Source organism: Hyla sarda, chromosome 8 (genome assembly GCF_029499605.1).
Source record: "Hyla sarda isolate aHylSar1 chromosome 8, aHylSar1.hap1, whole genome shotgun sequence".
Taxonomy (NCBI): domain Eukaryota; kingdom Metazoa; phylum Chordata; class Amphibia; order Anura; family Hylidae; genus Hyla; species Hyla sarda.
Genome location: NC_079196.1, coordinates 231,258,376 through 231,279,600, shown reverse-complemented (window position 1 = coordinate 231,279,600; position 21,225 = coordinate 231,258,376). Strand labels below are relative to the sequence as shown.

Here is a 21,225-nt window from a genome sequence, read left to right as displayed (position 1 = left end):
GCATATTTGGTTGTCCTCTCCCAATCCCATTTGCAAACACCCAGTCTGCCCCATGATTATATATTTATAATAATAAGGAAAAATGAGGCACATCTGGTTGGCAAAATATTGGCCCAGATTTATCAAACTGTGTGAGAGAGAAAATGGAGGGATTTTCCCACAGTGACCAATCACAGTTCAGCTTTCACTTTACCGGAGCTTGTTATCTGAGCTGTGATTGGTTGCTGTTGAAAAAATGTATTAACTTTTTCTCTCACACAGTTTGATAAATCTGCCATTATTTTTTTTACTAATTTATCGTTATGAAGTTTTCCCCCCAAGATTAAGTCTCCATAATGACATTAAGGTTTTCCCGCATATATAGATTAGTAATGATGGGGACACAACCGGGTGACAGTGTGTATTTTTGTTATCAATCTTTTATTTCCCCAAACCGTCACTTACTCTCAGTCATAGGAATGATGTATTTGGGAGTCACAGAATTGTACTAGTATTGCTGTATAGCATCGCCATTTTCTTTACCTTTGACTATTGGATATCAGTGACACTTTGGACTGTTTGCAGTAATATATGTTTTTCATTTACCCATTGGTGGAGACCTTTTTGTTTTTGTCTTATATATTTTTATAATTAACTGTTAAGTTGAATGTACAGATAGTTTATCCAGTGATAGTTGTGGTTAATAGACACCATTTATAACTCCAAAGTCCAGGCCAGTCCCATTCTAAAGCATCAGATGATAGTTATATGGTTACAAAGTGCATAAGGGTAAAAAAAAACAAGAGTCCATCAAAATCACCCAATATCTCTTCAATAGCTTAAAAAAGAAAACAGAACTGGGCCCCTAAACATCACTTTTATTTTAAATTTAATAAGTCATTTATATAGAGATTATCATCCAGTCATGTCTATAGAGATCATCATCCAGTCATGTCTATAGAGATCATCATCATCCAGTCATGTCTATAGAGATCATCATCATCCAGTCATGTCTATAGAGATCATCCTCCAGTCATGTCTATAGAGATCATCCTCCAGTCATGTCTATAGAGATCATCCAGTCATGTCTATAGAGATCATCATCATCCAGTCATGTCTATAGAGATCATCATCATCCAGTCATGTCTATAGAGATCATCATCCAGTCATGTCTATAGAGATCATCATCCAGTCATGTCTATAAAGATCATCATCCAGTCATGTCTATAAAGATCATCATCCAGTCATGTCTATAAAGATCATCATCCAGTCATGTCTATAGAGATCATCATCCAGTCATGTCTATAGAGATCATCATCATTCAGTCATGTCTATAGAGATCATCATCATCCAGTCATGTCTATAGAGATCATCATCCAGTCATGTCTATAGAGATCATCATCATCCAGTCATGTCTATAGAGATCATCATCCAGTCATGTCTATAGAGATCATCCAGTCATTTCTATAGAGATCATCATCCAGTTATGTCTATAGAGATCATCATCATCCAGTCATGTCTATAGAGATCATCATCCAGTCATGTCAATAGAGATCATCATCCAGTCATGTCTATAGAGATCATCATCCAGTCATGTCTATAGAGATCATCATCCTGCCATGTCTATAGAGATCATTATCCACTCATGTCTATAGAGATCATCTTCCAGTCACATCTATAGAGATCATCATCCAGTCATGTCTATAGAGATCATCATCCAGTCATGTCTATAGAGATCATCATCATCCAGTCATGTCTATAGAGATCATCATCATCCAGTCATGTCTATAGAGATCATCATCCAGTCATGTCAATAGAGATCATCATCCAGTCATGTCTATAGAGATCATCATCATCCAGTCATGTCTATAGAGATCATCATCCAGTCATGTCTATAGAGATCATCCAGTCATTTCTATAGAGATCATCATCCAGTCATGTCTATAGAGATCATCATCATCCAGTCATGTCTATGGAGATCATCATCATCCAGTCATGTCTATAGAGATCATCATCCAGTCATGTCAATAGAGATCATCATCCAGTCATGTCTATAGAGATCATCATCCAGTCATGTCTATAGAGATCATCATCCAGTCATGTCTATAGAGATCATCCTCCAGTCATGTCTATAGAGATCATCCAGTCATGTCTATAGAGATCATCATCATCCAGTCATGTCTATAGAGATCATCATCCAGTCATGTCTATAGAGATCATCATCCAGTCATGTCTATAGAGATCATCATCCTGTCATGTCTATAGAGATCATTATCCACTCATGTCTATAGAGATCATCTTCCAGTCACATCTATAGAGATCATCATCCAGTCATGTCTATAGAGATCATCATCCAGTCATGTCTATAGAGATCATCATCCAGTCATGTCTATAGAGATCATCATCCAGTCATGTCTATAGAGATCATCATCCAGTCATGTCTATAGAGATCATCATCATCCAGTCATGTCTATAGAGATCATCAGTCAAGTCTATAGAGGTACAGAACACTTTGCTTTGTTCTAACACGCATATGGAGTGTGCTGGGGTAGTGTAATAATATTGTTATTCAGTATGACATGCAGATTACATGCATTGCATTCAGAGCGTCTGAATGTGGCAGATTTTTTATGTAATTTTTATTTTATTTAATTAGAATTTATTTAAATTTTTTGATTACTCATTCTGGTGAGCATCGAGCTGGCGGTCTGCCGAGAGGCAAGCTAATACCTGTTCCAGCCCCTGCCTCTCAGCGCACCCCCATACTCTGAGTGTCCACTTGAAAAGGGAGGGACTGCAGTACCAGCTACTTGAACAGGAACAAATTCAGCTACTGTGCCATTGGATGAGTGGGTGCATAAAGCTAGAAGTGGCTGCAGTGAAAAAGCTCATACTTGTATCTTAGAATCAAGCTGGCGGTCCTCTGCCATGCGAGGTACCACCTGTTCCTGCCCCGACCTCTCAGCGCCCCCCTGACTATGAAAGTGTGAATGTTTCATTTAATCAGTTATGGTCAGATTCTTATATGTACCGTAAGTAGGGTACCACTTGCATGAATAATTAGGCCTGGGGTGTGCCTGGGTGGTCGTGAAGGGTATCCTAGAGAAGGGGGATACCCCGAGAGTGACTGTAGAAAAAAAAGGAGAAGGGAGGGTGGGGACATCTTGCATGCTGGTGACAGCACCTGTGTGGATCAGGTGGGTATATAAAGACCAGAATCCTCCCACAAATTAGGTTAACTGTTTCAGCTAACCTCCACATGTGGTCGGATTCTTATATGTACTGTAAGTAGGGCACCACTTGCATGAATAATTAGGCCTGGGGTGTGCCTGGCCGGCCGTGAAGGGTATTCTAGAGAAGGGGGCAAAAATACTTCAGTTAGGTAATACATGAATTAATGGTTAAGCATAACCTACGTCATATGAACCCAAGATAACAGACAAAATACTCCAGTTAACAGCCGGAGGTTGGAACGTGTCAATGAAACAGAGCGATAACAGTGCCCTTAACTTACTTAATATCTAAGTGATAACTGACAAAGAGAAGCCCCTACCCAGAAGCTGGCGCAGCTGTTATGGAGCCGAAGCCAAGATAAATTTCTAGATATACCACTTGGCACTACTAGACCCATAGCACCTACCAGGATGGTATTACCAGGGTGCGCATGGATAGAGGTAACCCAAGTGTCAAATATAGAAAATGTCGAAGTGCTAGATAGACAGAAGGTACAATGAGTCGGTTAGAAAAGTGGCCAAAACACAAACGTTAGTAGGTATTTAGATAGGTAGTGCCAGAAGAGGAAGATTTGAAAAGTGTCCCGAGCTACACATATAAGTAATCCTATTGAACCATGCCATACATAAAGTGACAACAACAGACCCACATAGAAAAAACATAAAAGTATATAACATACTTATCCTGAGGTTTCCAGTAAGGTAGTCTCCACATACTTGCAGGTGTAAAGAAGATTATTACTGCTACACCCTGAGGCTTATTGCAGAAGAAAATATACATGACCAGCAGGTTACAAAGACCGATAAGGGAAATTTCCCAACAGGTACACACGACAAGACATGAACAAGCTGAACCCACATCAAAGAACTTAACACTAAGACGTGTACAACTAAGACCACAATCAGACACATAGTAACATACATAAGAGCAAGATAGAGATGGCAACAACATGAGGCTCGTGGACTGAATCTGCCTCAGACAGAATCATATGAAACGCAGAAACGGAAACAACATGAGGATCGTGGACTGACAGTGCAATCTGCCTCGGACAGAATCGTATGAAACGCAGAAATGGAAAAACATGAGGCTCGTGGACTGACAGTCCAATCTGCCTCTGACAAAAGCTCATGGAACATAGAAACGGAAACAACATGAGGATCGTGGACTGACAGTCCAATCTGCCTCGGACAGAATCATATGAAACGCAGAAATGGAAAAAAACATGAGGCTCATGGACTGACAGTCCAATCTGCCTCTGACAAAAGCTCATGGAACATAGAAACGGAAACAACATGAGGCTCGTTGATTGTCAAGCAATCTGCCTCTAACAGGGGCGTAAGTAACGTACAAAAACAAATGACAAGAGGCTCGTGGATTGATGATACAATCTGCCCCAAACAAGAACGTTTGTAATGTACAAAGGAATGACAGCAATACGAAGGCTCGAGGATTGTCGGGCAGCCTATCTCTCACAGGGACATGTGACGTACGAAAGGCATGCAAAGAGACAGCTTAACACTGACTGTAACAAGGCGTATGTAATGACCAAAAAGGAAACTATAAAGATGAAGCTTTACGGATTGACGACAGCAATCAGCCTTCAACCACACTGAATGCATAGCGCTAAGCGGTAAACAACCTAGAGTACATAACATAAGCTGAAACAAAAGAGCTGAAACAGAAGGGGACAACAAAATATGAAACTTACACTGTAAGGAACTGTATGCGTATTAATTACCCTGTAGGTAACCATATGTATATCACACTATAGGGAACCGTTAACGTTGAAACATGGTATATCACTTGAAGTAACATAAGCACTGTATAACATAAGCAATCTGCCTCTAAAAGGGCATATGTAACGTACAAAACAAAAGACGACAAGAGGCTCGTGGATTGATGATACAATCTGCCCCCAATGAGAACATTTCTAATGTACAAAGGAATGACAACGATATGAGGCTCGAGGATTGTCGAGCAGCCTCTCTCTCACGGGAGCGTGTGACGTACGAAAGGCATGTAAAGTGATGACTTAAAGCTTACCTGGAATGGCGAGGTCAAACTGGCTGTAACAAGGAGTGTGTAATGACCAAAAAGGAAACTATAAAGATGAAGCTTTACAGATTCACAACAGCATTTAGCCTCCAACCACATCGAACACATAGCGCTAAGACTTAAAGCAACCTAGCGTACATAAAGTAAGATGAAACAAAAGAGCTGAAACAACAGAAGGGGACAATAAACTAGGAGACGTACACTGTAAGGAACTGTATGTGTATTACCCTGTAGGGAACCATATATATGTCCCACTGTAGGGAACCGTTAACGTTGACGTATGGTATATCCCTTGAAGTAACGTAAGCACCGTATAACATGAGCTATCTGCCTCTAACAGGGGCGTGTGTAACGTACGGACAAAAGACAACAAGAGGCTCGTGGATTGACGATACAATCTGCCCCAAATGAGAACATTTATAATATACAAAGGAATGACAACGATACGAGACTTCTCTCTCACGGGAGCGTGTGACGTGCAAAAGGCATGTAAAGTGACGACTTAAAGCTTACCTGGAACGGTGAGGTCAACCTGGCTGTAACAAGGCGTGTATAATGACCAGAAACTAAACTATAAAGATGAGGCTTTACGGATTGACGATAGCAATCAGCCTTCAACCACACTGAACGTATGGCGCTAAGAGGTAAAACAACCAAGCGTACACAACGTGACAGCTGAAACAAAAGGATGGGAGAATAACTATGAAACGTATACTGTAAGGAACTGTATGCGTATTACCCTGTAGGGAAATGTATGCATGTCACACTGCAGGTAACCGTATGTATGCGACACTGCAGGTAACCGTATGTATGTGACACTGCAGGTAACCGTATGTATGTGACACTGAAGGTAACCGTATATATGTGACACTGAAGAGAACCGTATGTATGTCACACTGAATGTAACCGTATGTATATGACACTGAAGGTAACCGTATGTATGTGACACTGAAGAGAACCGTATGTATGTGACACTGAAGGTAACCGTATGTATGTGACACTGAAGAGAACCGTATGTATGTGACACTGAAGAGAACCGTATGTATGTGACACTGAAGAGAACCGTATGTATGTGACACTGCAGGTAACCGTATGTATGTGACACTGCAGGTAACCGTATGTATGTGACACTGAAGGTAACCGTATGTATGTGACACTGAAGGTAACCGTATGTATGTGACACTGAAGGTAACCGTATGTATGTGACACTGAAGGTAACCGTATGTATGTGACACTGAAGGTAACCGTATGTATGTGACACTGAAGAGAACCGTATGTATGTGACACTGAAGGTAACCGTATGTATGTGACACTGAAGGTAACCGTATGTATGTGACACTGAAGAGAACCGTATGTATGTGACACTGAAGGTAACCGTATGTATGTGACACTGAAGGTAACCGTATGTATGTGACACTGAAGGTAACCGTATATATGTGACACTGAAGAGAACCGTATGTATGTGACACTGAAGGTAACCGTATGTATGTGACACTGCAGGTAACCGTATGTATGTGACACTGAAGGTAACCGTATGTATGTGACACTGAAGGTAACCGTATGTATGTGACACTGCAGGTAACCGTATGTATGTGACACTGAAGGTAACCGTATGTATGTGACACTGAAGGTAACCGTATGTATGTGACACTGAAGAGAACCGTATGTATGTGACACTGAAGAGAACCGTATGTATGTGACACTGAAGGTAACCGTATGTATGTGACACTGAAGGTAACCGTATGTATGTGACACTGCAGGTAACCGTATGTATGTGACACTGAAGGTAACCGTATGTATGTGACACTGAAGGTAACCGTATGTATGTGACACTGCAGGTAACCGTATGTATGTGACACTGAAGGTAACCGTATGTATGTGACACTGAAGGTAACCGTATGTATGTGACACTGAAGAGAACCGTATGTATGTGACACTGAAGAGAACCGTATGTATGTGACACTGAAGGTAACCATATGTATGTGACACTGAAGGTAACCGTATGTATGTGACACTGCAGGTAACCGTATGTATGTGACACTGAAGGTAACCGTATGTATGTGACACTGAAGGTAACCGTATGTATGTGACACTGCAGGTAACCGTATGCATGTGACACTGAAGGTAACCGTATGTATGTGACACTGAAGGTAACCGTATGTATGTGACACTGAAGGTAACCGTATGTATGTGACACTGAAGGTAACCGTATGTATGTGACACTGAAGGTAACCGTATGTATGTGACACTGAAGGTAACCGTATGTATGTGACACTGCAGGTAACCGTATGTATGTGACACTGCAGGTAACCGTATGTATGTGACACTGAAGGTAACCGTATGTATGTGACACTGAAGAGAACCGTATGTATGTGACACTGAAGAGAACCGTATGTATGTGACACTGAAGAGAACCGTATGTATGTGACACTGCAGGTAACCGTATGTATGTGACACTGCAGGTAACCGTATGTATGTGACACTGAAGAGAACCGTATGTATGTGACACTGAAGAGAACCGTATGTATGTGACACTGAAGGTAACCGTATGTATGTGACACTGAAGGTAACCGTATGTATGTGACACTGAAGAGAACCGTTAACGTTGAAGCATGGTATATCACTTGGAGTAATGTAAGCACCGTATAACATCTCCGAAAACCACAAAGCCCTGTATATAAGCTTAAAGTAGTGTAAACCCTGAACAACATTAATGTTCAGCAGAACAGCTAAATTAACCACTAATACACAGTATATATAAGCCACAGTAAAACGCAATTACCAGCAATAAAACATAGGCCCATATGTCAGCTAAAATAATGTAAAATGCCCAGTATATCTGCTACAGTACGTATATCAGTTAATTAAACGCATAGCATATAGACACTTGTTATGTAATGCAAATTATCAGCTATAGTAACATAAGCACCGTATGACCACAATAGGGACATTAATGCACCACATGACAGCTATGGAAACGTAACACAGCATCGGCTATATTAGCACAAAGCCCAGTAAATCAACTATACCAAACGAGCACAGTACATATGCTATGGTATAAACGTCTGGTACTGCAAACCAATATAACGTGAAGCATGGTATCAGCTCAGGTAACACATGCCACCGGAACTATTGTAGCATAAATGTCACAGTCATGTATGTACAATGTGACCGCTCCAGAAAGGTATACATAATTTTATGCGTAATGTGCCTGCTATAGGAATATTTGCGTAGTGTGAACGTTATGGGGTAGAATGAATCATGTTCAATGAGAAACATAAGAGTAGCATGACAGCGCTGAACATGAAAAACGTAACCGCAAGCCATGAAAACAATACTGTAAGAAACATATGCGGGTCACATTGAAGGAAGATGTACATGTTACACCGCTAGGGAAACATAAACACGTACACCGAGTAGGAACCTGAGCAATACACTGTTGAATGCAGGCGTGGTATACTGTGTGGGATATCAGCAAGGAACACTATGTGGAAGGTAGGCGTGGTATACTGTGTGGGATATCAGCAAGGAACACTATGTGGAAGGTAGGCGTGGTATACTGTGTGGGATATCAGCAAGGAACACTATGTGGAAGGTAGGCGTGGTATACTGTGTGGGATATAAGCAAGGAACACTATGTGGAAGGTAGGCGTGGTATACTGTGTGGGATATAAGCAAGGAACACTATGTGGAAGGCAGGCGTGGTATACTGTATGGGATATAAGCATGGAACACTATGTGGAAGGTAGGCGTGGTATACTGTATGGGATATCAGCATGGAACACTATGTGGAAGGTAGGCGTGGTATACTGGTTGGGATATCAGTAAGGAACACTATGTGGAAGGTAGGCGTGGTATACTGTGTGGGATATAAGCATGGAACACTATGTGGAAGGTAGGCGTGGTATACTGTGTGGGATATCAGCATGGAACACTATGTGGAAGGTAGGCGTGGTATACTGTGTGGGATATCAGCATGGAACACTATGTGGAAGGTAGGCGTGGTATACTGTGTGGGATATCAGCAAGGAACACTATGTGGAAGGTAGGCGTGGTATACTGTGTGGGATATCAGCATGGAACACTATGTGGAAGGTAGGCGTGGTATACTGTGTGGGATATAAGCATGGAACACTATGTGGAAGGTAGGCGTGGTATACTGTGTGGGATATCAGCATGGAACACTATGTGGAAGGTAGGCGTGGTATACTGTGTGGGATATCAGCAAGGAACACTATGTGGAAGGTAGGCGTGGTGTACTGGTTGGGATATCAGTAAGGAACACTATGTGGAAGGTAGGCGTGGTATACTGTGTGGGATATCAGTAAGGAACACTATGTGGAAGGTAGGCGTAGTATACTGTGTGGGATATCAGCATGGAACACTATGTGGAAGGTAGGCGTGGTATACTGTGTGGGATATCAGCATGGAACACTATGTGGAAGGTAGGCGTGGTATACTGGTTGGGATATCAGTAAGGAACACTATGTGGAAGGTAGGCGTGGTATACTGTGTGGGATATCAGCAAGGAACACTATGTGGAAGGTAGGCGTGGTATACTGTGTGGGATATCAGCAAGGAACACTATGTGGAAGGTAGGCGTGGTATACTGTGTGGGATATCAGCAAGGAACACTATGTGGAAGGTAGGCGTGGTATACTGTATGGGATATAAGCATGGAACACTATGTGGAAGGTAGGCGTGGTATACTGTGTGGGATATCAGCATGGAACACTATGTGGAAGGTAGGCGTGGTATACTGGTTGGGATATCAGTAAGGAACACTATGTGGAAGGTAGGCGTAGTATACTGTGTGGGATATCAGCAAGGAACACTATGTGGAAGGTAGGCGTGGTATACTGTGTGGGATATCAGCAAGGAACACTATGTGGAAGGTAGGCGTGGTATACTGTGTGGGATATCAGCAAGGAACACTATGTGGAAGGTAGGCGTGGTATACTGTATGGGATATAAGCATGGAACACTATGTGGAAGGTAGGCGTGGTATACTGTGTGGGATATCAGTAAGGAACACTATGTGGAAGGTAGGCGTGGTATACTGTGTGGGATATAAGCATGGAACACTATGTGGAAGGTAGGCGTAGTATACTGTATGGGATATCAGCATGGAACACTATGTGGAAGGTAGGCGTGGTATACTGGTTGGGATATCAGTAAGGAACACTATGTGGAAGGTAGGCGTGGTATACTGTGTGGGATATCAGCAAGGAACACTATGTGGAAGGTAGGCGTGGTATACTGTATGGGATATAAGCATGGAACACTATGTGGAAGGTAGGCGTGGTATACTGTATGGGATATCAGCATGGAACACTATGTGGAAGGTAGGCGTGGTATACTGGTTGGGATATCAGTAAGGAACACTATGTGGAAGGTAGGCGTGGTATACTGTGTGGGATATCAGTAAGGAACACTATGTGGAAGGTAGGCGTAGTATACTGTGTGGGATATCAGCATGGAACACTATGTGGAAGGTAGGCGTGGTATACTGTGTGGGATATCAGCATGGAACACTATGTGGAAGGTAGGCGTGGTATACTGGTTGGGATATCAGTAAGGAACACTATGTGGAAGGTAGGCGTGGTATACTGTGTGGGATATCAGCAAGGAACACTATGTGGAAGGTAGGCGTGGTATACTGTATGGGATATAAGCATGGAACACTATGTGGAAGGTAGGCGTGGTATACTGTATGGGATATCAGCATGGAACACTATGTGGAAGGTAGGCGTGGTATACTGGTTGGGATATCAGTAAGGAACACTATGTGGAAGGTAGGCGTGGTATACTGTGTGGGATATCAGCAAGGAACACTATGTGGAAGGTAGGCGTAGTATACTGTGTGGGATATCAGCAAGGAACACTATGTGGAAGGTAGGCGTGGTATACTGTGTGGGATATAAGCATGGAACACTATGTGGAAGGTAGACGTGGTATACTGTGTGGGATATCAGTAAGGAACACTATGTGGAAGGTAGGCGTGGTATACTGTGTGGGATATCAGCAAGGAACACTATGTGGAAGGTAGGCGTGGTATACTGTGTGGGATATCAGTAAGGAACACTATGTGGAAGGTAGGCGTGGTATACTGTATGGGATATCAGCATGGAACACTATGTGGAAGGTAGGCGTGGTATACTGTGTGGGATATCAGCATGGAACACTATGTGGAAGGTAGGCGTGGTATACTGTGTGGGATATCAGCATGGAACACTATGTGGAAGGTAGGCGTGGTATACTGTGTGGGATATCAGCAAGGAACACTATGTGGAAGGTAGGCGTGGTATACTGTGTGGGATATAAGCATGGAACACTATGTGGAAGGTAGGCGTGGTATACTGTGTGGGATATCAGCAAGGAACACTATGTGGAAGTAGTGTTGCTCGCGAATATTCGCAATTCGAATATTATTCGCGAATATCGCATATTCGCGAATTCGCGAATTTCGCGAATATAGCGCTATATATTCGTAATTACGAATATTCGTTTTTTTTTTTTTTTTTTTCTTCACAGTACACATCACAGTGATCACCCCTCTCTGCTTCCAGCTTGTGTGGTGTAAAGAAGGCTGTAATACTACTGTGTGAGACTGGCGTGCGAAAATTCGCATATGCGAAAATTCGCATATGCTAATTTTCGCATATGCGAATTTCCACATATGCTAATTTTCGCATGCGCGTATTTTCGCATACGCGAAAATAAAACGAGAATGTAACGAATATGCGAATATTCGCGAATATATGACGAATATTCGTCCATATATTCGCGAATATTCGCGAATTCGAATATGGCCTATGCCGCTCAACACTATGTGGAAGGTAGGCGTGGTATACTGTGTGGGATATAAGCATGGAACACTATGTGGAAGGTAGGCGTGGTATACTGTGTGGGATATAAGCATGGAACACTATGTGGAAGGTAGGCGTGGTATACTGTGTGGGATATCAGCAAGGAACACTATGTGGAAGGTAGGCGTGGTATACTGTGTGGGATATAAGCATGGAACACTATGTGGAAGGTAGGCGTGGTATACTGTGTGGGATATCAGCATGGAACACTATGTGGAAGGTAGGCGTGGTATACTGTGTGGGATATCAGCAAGGAACACTATGTGGAAGGTAGGCGTGGTATACTGTGTGGGATATCAGCAAGGAACACTATGTGGAAGGTAGGCGTGGTATACTGTGTGGGATATAAGCATGGAACACTATGTGGAAGGTAGGCGTGGTATACTGTGTGGGATATCAGCATGGAACACTATGTGGAAGGTAGGCGTAGTATACTGTGTGGGGTATCAGTAAGGAACACTATGTGGAAGGTAGGCGTGGTATACTGTGTGGAATATCAGCATGGAACACTATGTGGAAGGTAGGCGTGGTATACTGTGTGGGATATCAGCAAGGAACACTATGTGGAAGGTAGGCGTGGTATACTGTGTGGGATATCAGTAAGGAACACTATGTGGAAGGTAGGCGTGGTATACTGTGTGGGATATCAGCAAGGAACACTATGTGGAAGGTAGGCGTGGTATACTGTGTGGGATATCAGCAATGAACACTATGTGGAAGGTAGGCGTGGTATACTGTGTGGGATATCAGTAAGGAACACTATGTGGAAGGTAGGCGTGGTATACTGTGTGGGATATAAGCATGGAACACTATGTGGAAGGTAGACGTGGTATACTGTGTGGGATATCAGTAAGGAACACTATGTGGAAGGTAGGCGTAGTATACTGTGTGGGATATCAGCATGGAACACTATGTGGAAGGTAGGCGTGGTATACTGTGTGGGATATCAGTAAGGAACACTATGTGGAAGGTAGGCGTGGTATACTGTGTGGGATATAAGCATGGAACACTATGTGGAAGGTAGGCGTGGTATACTGTGTGGGATATCAGTAAGGAACACTATGTGGAAGGTAGGCGTGGTATACTGTGTGGGATATCAGTAAGGAACACTATGTGGAAGGTAGGCGTAGTATACTGCGTGGGAACGTATGGCAGTACGCGGTTTTGCTTGTTACCTGCTGTTGCAACCAAGTGGAAACGCAATCATGGTGGTGTAGTTGTGTAGAATGTAGCCATGACAAAGGAAGCCAAGTGATGTCAGTACCTGGTTGAAATGAATACGTGTTATCTTGCGTGAACCGTATGCGTGATAAATGCAGGAAAACATGGCGTGTATGGTAACGAAACACAGAACGCTGTAAGGAAACATAAGTGTGGAGAACCATTTGGTAATGTCAGCAAGGACATCCTATCACACCTGACCTCCCACATGAGTAAAAGTAACAGCAATGCCATGATAACAGCCTAACATACTAGACCTGAGAACCATGAGAGTCATGTTGTGACAGCTTGAAAAACCTGCCCTGCATACATTAATGAAGCCTAACGTGACATAACTAAAAACCAAGACAAATGTGACAATAAAGCTATGAAACATCCGCTGACGTAGCAGGTGGGCGCACAGTATATTCTATGGGGACATGACCCATACATGACTACGTGTGTGTATTTATAAACTATACAAGTTATATGAATGGTAACATAAAACAGTATAATAGAGACATATGATGTATCTACGACAAGTGACATAACCACGGTGACATATAACAGTATACTGATGGCAACTTACATGGTATATACTAAGGGATGTATACGTGGTGTACATGTAACTGACAAACACAGTAAATAAATGCACTGGTGATGTATAACAGTACAATGTATAATGACAATGTATACATGGCCTATAATGGATGACATGTCTGAGATAGAGATTGGACCTGGGCTGCAGCATAAAAGAGCGTACAGATGGGGAGACGCAGCAGGAGAGACTCCAGCGAGGGGACAGAATGGAGAGCGGTTGTGAGCATGAAACTGGATTACACCAGGTCACATATGAAAGAAAAATAATCTCGTAAATGTAAGAACAGTCAAAACAACACCGAAATATGGAGGCCCCCCAACACCTGGAGATTCAGCAGCCTGTGCTGCTCTGTCAGCCCAAACACATCCTCCTGCTGCAGTCAATTATTTGTATAAGCCACAGCGGTGACCTCCTATGAGTGATCTTTGCAGACTAAGAGACTGAGGCAGGAAAGAGTTAACCTCAAGCTGAAATATGCAAATTACCTCACGGCCAGCAGGCCAGGGCTGGAGCCTGCACAGCTACATGTGCTTACTGCATGTTTACTGCATATTGTAGGAGCAAGATGTAGCTACTTCACAGCCTGCAGCATGAAAGGTAACTTAACGCATTACCGTATTCCTTGCATCATAGTTAGGATAGCGGACAGTGCCTCTCTGCAACATATGCAATCAAACCTCCCGCCAAAACCACAGCATCCGGTGCAAAGACATCTTGCATGCTGGCGACAGCACCTGTGTGGATCAGGTGGGTTTATAAAGACCAGTCTCCTCCCACAAATTAGGATAACGGTTTCAGCTAACCTCCACTTATGGTTCATTGTTATCGCTCGAAGCTGTTTCATTGGATTCTTGTGATAATTCCACAGGTAATATGAAGGCGACGACCATAAGGCCTCAGTCTTGTAAAGATTACATTGATTTTTTTAAATTTAAATTTAAGATTTATATTAGATTCCCAAGTTAAAGTCCCGGTGTTTACTTTGAACTAATACTGTAACCCAAACTAACAAGGAGTCACATGGCAGAACAGTGACAGAGCCTAGAGGTTACATACAAATAAGCTTCCTTGTGAAGAATCCTGGTGGTGAGCGTGACAGTATGAGAGTGACAAAAACGTACTCACCTGGTGCAGTTGTGCAAAATCCAGGGCAAGATGAATAAACCTGGAGCTACAGCTGCAGCGGCTTCTCATGCTGGATCACCAACGTGTGTAGAATGCGGGAAACAGAGACAGAAATGGAAGCTTGGCGTCAGGCTGCTGGAGACTTCGTAAAAGGAGGAAGAATTTGGTAAGTTTCAAACATTTATTGCAACACACGCAACGCATTTCTAGGTATTAACAACCCTTTCATCAGGCATGACAAAAACAGAAATTTACAGGAAAAAGATAGTATTTTTTTGTTTTTGTCATACCCAGAAACGTGTTGCGTGTGTTGCAATAAATGTTTGAAACTTACCGAATTCTTCCTCCTTTTACGAAGTCTCCAGCAGCGCCATGCCAAACTTACATTTCTGTCTCCATTTCCCGCAGAGCATAGAGGTGGCAGCAGCATGAGGAGAACATAATCTGGCAGAATGACACAGCCTGGAATTGGCGGAAGCAAGAGGAGACCACATAGTGGCTGAATGACACAGCCTGCAGCTCGCAGCAACATGAGGAGACCATAGGCCTCACAATCCCTAAGATTAAAAGATGAATATTTAAATTTAAATGGAAGATTTACTGTAGCTAGCGATACTAGAGATGAGCGTATTGAAGCTGACAAATCCGAATTCGTTATGAATTTCATGAAAAATTGGATTAATTAAAAATTGTTACATTAAACTCCATTTAGTGCGATCCAGGCTCCAAGACATCTAAAATGGTGGATCCACATGTGAGGACATGGGGCAAGGAATCCTGGGAAGGCTGGAAGGCAAGGCAGGAAGGCGGGTAGGCAGGATGACCCTGAATCACATGCAGGATGCAGCCTATCAGCAGCCAGTCACCCCTGTGATGTCACAGCCCTATATAATTGGCAGCCATATTGCGGCCAGTCATTTAATTCATTACACTGTAGAGAAAGAGGACGGATATCGCTGTGCGTGTGTTACACAGAAGCTTTTTCCAGCAGTCTTTCACCTCCTAGTCACATCAGCATTCTGGTGGACAAAGAGAATTTTTTTTTTAATGAAAAGGATTTTTACTGCAGCCATTAACCTCCCAATCACTTTCTTCAGCATTGTATTACAGAAAGGGGCAGAGAGCTGTGTGTTGTCTCATACATTTCAACAAGCTGCCTCAACTTCATAAACCTTAGCAGAGGAGGCAGGAATAATTTTTTTAAAGTGTTCTGTAGTGAATTTTTCTGCCCTCATAAGTGCATACCACATACGTAAATCTAAGTAGTGTACTATTTTGTACCAGTTAATCTGTCAAGGGCCTAGTTACTGTGAAAGGACAGACAAATACTGTTTTAAGCGTAGTGAAGCGTATTGTACTCCCCTCATAAACGCAATAAGTATATCAGGCAGAGTATTGCCAGGACGTGCACAGAATAGTGGCAGAGGCCTAAATTTATCAGGTGCAGGCAGAGGTTGCAGCAGAGTAGGGGCGTGTGGCAGCAGGAGTCGCAGCGAGAGGTCTGAGCTCCCGGTGTCAGCTACCGGTCGTGTCTTGACCAGCAACCCAGCAGCCGTGATTGATCGGTTCACTCGGTCATCCACTTCATCCCAAGTGACATCTGACACCCCCAGTCAACAGTTGGGGGGTTCCTCAGACTCAACCCTCAGTTGGCATGGCCCTCATGCTGCTGCTGCCACCTCCAGGCTTTGTCATGTTGCTTCTCTATGGTCTCCTCATGCTAATGCCACCACTTCCAGGCTCTGTCATTGTGTTGCAATATGGTCTCCTCGTGCTGATGCTACCACCTCCTGACTCTCTCATTCTGCTCTATGGTCTCCTCAGGCTAATGCTACACCCTCCACGCTTTGTCATTGTGCCACCATATGGTCTCCTCATGCTGATGCTACCACCTCCAGACTCTGTCATCGTGCCGCCATATGGTCTCCTCATGCTGATGCTTCCACCTCCAGGCTCTCTAATTGTGCTACTCTATTGTCTCCTCATGCTGATGCTGCCACCTACAGGCTCTCTCATTGTGCTGCTCTATGGTCTCCTTATGCTGATGCTACCGCCTCCCTGCTCTGTCATTGTGCCACCATATGGTCTAATGCTGATGGTGCCACCTCCATTTTTCATGAAATTTGTAACAAATTCGGATTTATCAGCTTCGATTCGCTCATCTCTAGAGTCATTGTGCACCATGACCACCAGGTTTCCCTCCCACCAGCTCCTCCCAGTAATCTGTCAACTCAATTCACCCCAGGAGGACAACATACTGTCCAATAATCCCAGTGATACCCTTTTTGCCCCTAATAATTAAGTCCCCCATTAGTGTTGAGTGAAAATATTCAAAATGCTATTTTTTTCTGCAAATATCGGCACTTCGCAATTTTGGGAATATTTAGAATATAGTGATATATGTTCATAATGACGAATATTAGTTTTTTTATACAAATTTTTTATGCAATTTTTTTAATGCAAATTTTTATGCAAATATCACCACTTCCAGACACTGATCCCTCCCTTCTTTTAGGTGAAAGATATAATTTTGCATGCACACTATATGTATTTCATTACAAATTTTCGCATGAAAAAAAAAAAAACATAGGGAATATTGCAAATTTTACAAACAGGACGAATATTGGTCCATATATTCGTGAAATATCGCAAATTCGAATATGGACCCTGCCGCTCATCACTATGCCCCATTGCTAGCACCTGTCTTACCTGCATTGTGCCCCTCTTACTGGAGCAAATGTCCCCTTGTTATACAGTGTAATGCTTCAGCACTTCTAGCTCTGAACTTGCACCCCCTCATCCATCAACCGGGCAAATTTGTTGGGGTGTGTAAGAACAGGACTAGCCTCACTGACACTTCTGCCTCTTCCCCTCCACATCAGCACTAGCCTCCTAACACTTATCCCTCTACCGCACCAGATCAGGACTAGCCTCCTAGCACTTATCCCTCTACCCCTCCAGATCAAGACTAGCCTCCCTGGCACTTCCCTCCCCCACCCCTTCTTCTATCTATCACCTAGCAAACTGCCTCGCCATCCTGCACCTCTATATCACTCAAAGGGCTCTTTAAACCGTACCTATCGGATCCTCCCAAAAAAAAAAAAACTGTTCTATATTGCACAATACCTCATCCTGATCATGTACATTTAATGTTTATGTGTCTACGACCTATATTTCTCTCAGAATGACCTGTATTTATCTGCCATCATTTGCTCAGTGAGATTTCTGCTCATGCAGAGGGATGGGGTGTGTCCCTCTCGTCTACTCACTGTGATGACTCCTCCCCCTCTCTCACTGTGCTCTGACTCACAGAGGGCCCTGGACCTGCCTGCAGCCCTGTCAATCACTTATGGTGTCCATGACATGTTGATGACCACTGGACACGGCAGGACTGATATGTATCCATAGAGGCAGGGGCACCCCTAGTGGTCACTTTTTTGACTGGCTTTTACAGTATGAAATACTGAAACTTTTTTGATGAAAGCAATTGTAAAACATATAACAACTTATTGTATCTGACAGTGTCCATTTAAGGATCGTACAAGAGTAGCCATTGTTGTGTAGTACAGCCCCCTGGTGGAGGGTTATAGAGCAGACATTGTGTGTAGTACAGTCCCCTGGTGGAGGGTTATAGAACAGACATTGTATGTAGTACAGTCCCCTGGTGGAGGGATATAGAACAGACATTGTGTGTAGTACAGTCCCCTGGGTGGAGGGATATAGAGCAGACATTGTATGTAGTACAGCCCCCTGGTGGAGGGATATAGAGCAGACATTGTATGTAGTACAGCCCCCTGATGGAGGGATATAGAGCAGACATTGTGTGTAGTACAGCCCCCTGGTGGAGGGATATAGAGCAGACATTGTGTGTAGTACAGTCCCCTGGGTGGAGAGATATAGAGCAGACATTGTATGTAGTACAGTCCCCTGGGTGGAGGGATATAGAGCAGACATTGTGTGTAGTACAGTCCCCTGGGTGGAGAGATATAGAGCAGACATTGTATGTAGTACAGCCCCCTGGTGGAGGGTTATAGAGCAGACATTGTATGTAGTACAGTTCCCTGGTGGAGGGATATAGAGCAGACATTGTGTGTAGTACAGTCCCCTGGTGGAGGGATATAGAGCAGACATTGTGTGTAGTACAGCCCCCTGATGGAGGGATATAGAGCAGACATTGTATGTAGTACAGCCCCCTGGTGGAGGGATATAGAGCAGACATTGTATGTAGTACAGTCCCCTGGTGGAGGGATATAGAGCAGACATTGTATGTAGTACAGTCCCCTGGTGGAGGGATATAGAACAGACATTGTGTGTAGTACAGCCCCCTGGTGGAGGGATATAGAGCAGACATTGTGTGTAGTACAGTCCCCTGGTGGAGGGATATAGAGCAGACATTGTGTGTAGTACAGTCCCCTGGTGGAGGGATATAGAGCAGACATTGTGTGTAGTACAGCCCCCTGGTGGAGGGTTATAGAGCAGACATTGTGTGTAGTACAGTCCCCTGGTGGAGGGATATAGAGCAGACATTGTGTGTAGTACAGTCCCCTGGGTGGAGGGATATAGAGCAGACATTGTGTGTAGTACAGCCCCCTGGTGGAGGGATATAGAGCAGACATTGTGTGTAGTATAGTCCCCTGGTGGAGGGATATAGAGCAGACATTGTATGTAGTACAGTCCCCTGGGTGGAGAGATATAGAACAGACATTGTATGTAGTACAGCCCCCTGGTGGAGGGATATAGAGCAGACATTGTATGTAGTACAGTCCCCTGATGGAGGGATATAGAGCAGACATTGTATGTAGTACAGCCCCCTGATGGAGGGATATAGAGCAGACATTGTATGTAGTACAGCCCCCTGGTGGAGGGATATAGAACAGACATTGTGTGTAGTACAGTCCCCTGGTGGAGGGATATAGAGCAGACATTGTGTGTAGTACAGCCCCCTGGTGGAGGGATATAGAGCAGACATTGTGTGTAGTACAGCCCCCTGGTGGAGGGATATAGAGCAGACATTGTGTGTAGTACAGCCCCCTGGTGGAGGGATATAGAGCAGACATTGTGTGTAGTACAGCCCCCTGGTGGAGGGATATAGAGCAGACATTGTGTGTAGTACAGCCCCCTGGTGGAGGGATATAGAGCAGACATTGTATGTAGTACAGCCCCCTGGTGGAGGGATATAGAGCAGACATTGTGTGTAGTACAGCCCCCTGGTGGAGGGATATAGAGCAGACATTGTGTGTAGTACAGCCCCCTGGTGGAGGGATATAGAGCAGACATTGTGTGTAGTACAGCCCCCTGGTGGAGGGATATAGAGCAGACATTGTGTGTAGTACAGCCCCCTGGTGGAGGGATATAGAGCAGACATTGTATGTAGTACAGCCCCCTGGTGGAGGGTTATAGAGCAGACATTGTATGTAGTACAGCCCCCTGGTGGAGGGATATAGAGCAGACATTGTGTGTAGTACAGTCCCCTGGTGGAGGGATATAGAGCAGACATTGTATGTAGTACAGCCCCCTGGTGGAGGGATATAGAGCAGACATTGTGTGTAGTACAGCCCCCTGGTGGAGGGATATAGAGCAGACATTGTGTGTAGTACAGTCCCCTGGTGGAGGGATATAGAGCAGACATTGTGTGTAGTACAGTCCCCTGGTGGAGGGATATAGAGCAGACATTGTATGTAGTACAGTCCCCTGGTGGAGGGTTATAGAGCAGACATTGTGTGTAGTACAGTCCCCTGATGGAGGGATATAGAGCAGACATTGTATGTAGTACAGCCCCCTGGTGGAGGGATATAGAGCAGACATTGTGTGTAGTACAGTCCCCTGGTGGAGGGATATAGAGCAGACATTGTGTGTAGTACAGTCCCCTGATGGAGGGATATAGAGCAGACATTGTATGTAGTACAGCCCCCTGGTGGAGGGATATAGAGCAGACATTGTGTGTAGTACAGTCCCCTGGTGGAGGGATATAGAGCAGACATTGTGTGTAGTACAGTCCCCTGGTGGAGGGATATAGAGCAGACATTGTGTGTAGTACAGTCCCCTGGTGGAGGGATATAGAGCAGACATTGTGTGTAGTACAGCCCCCTGGTGGAGGGATATAGAGCAGACATTGTGTGTAGTACAGCCAACCCCCCTCACATTATCAGACGCTGTCACCAG

At 43.8% G+C, this 21,225-nt stretch overlaps 1 protein-coding gene across 1 annotated transcript in view; it reads right to left on the bottom strand.

Annotated features, from left to right (window-relative positions):
• The window catches only part of LOC130285386 (translation initiation factor IF-2-like), a 100,375-nt gene extending 85,243 nt beyond the window's left edge, over positions 1-15,132 (bottom strand). Inside the window, exons 1-3 of the mRNA XM_056536746.1 lie at positions 15,064-15,132; positions 5,782-5,943; positions 5,257-5,314 (exon numbers count right to left, since the gene is read on the bottom strand). Of these exons, the coding sequence (XP_056392721.1) occupies positions 5,257-5,314; positions 5,782-5,943; positions 15,064-15,132 (289 nt within the window). The remainder of the gene's footprint in view (positions 1-5,256; positions 5,315-5,781; positions 5,944-15,063) is intronic.
• Positions 15,133-21,225: the final 6,093 nt, after the last annotated feature.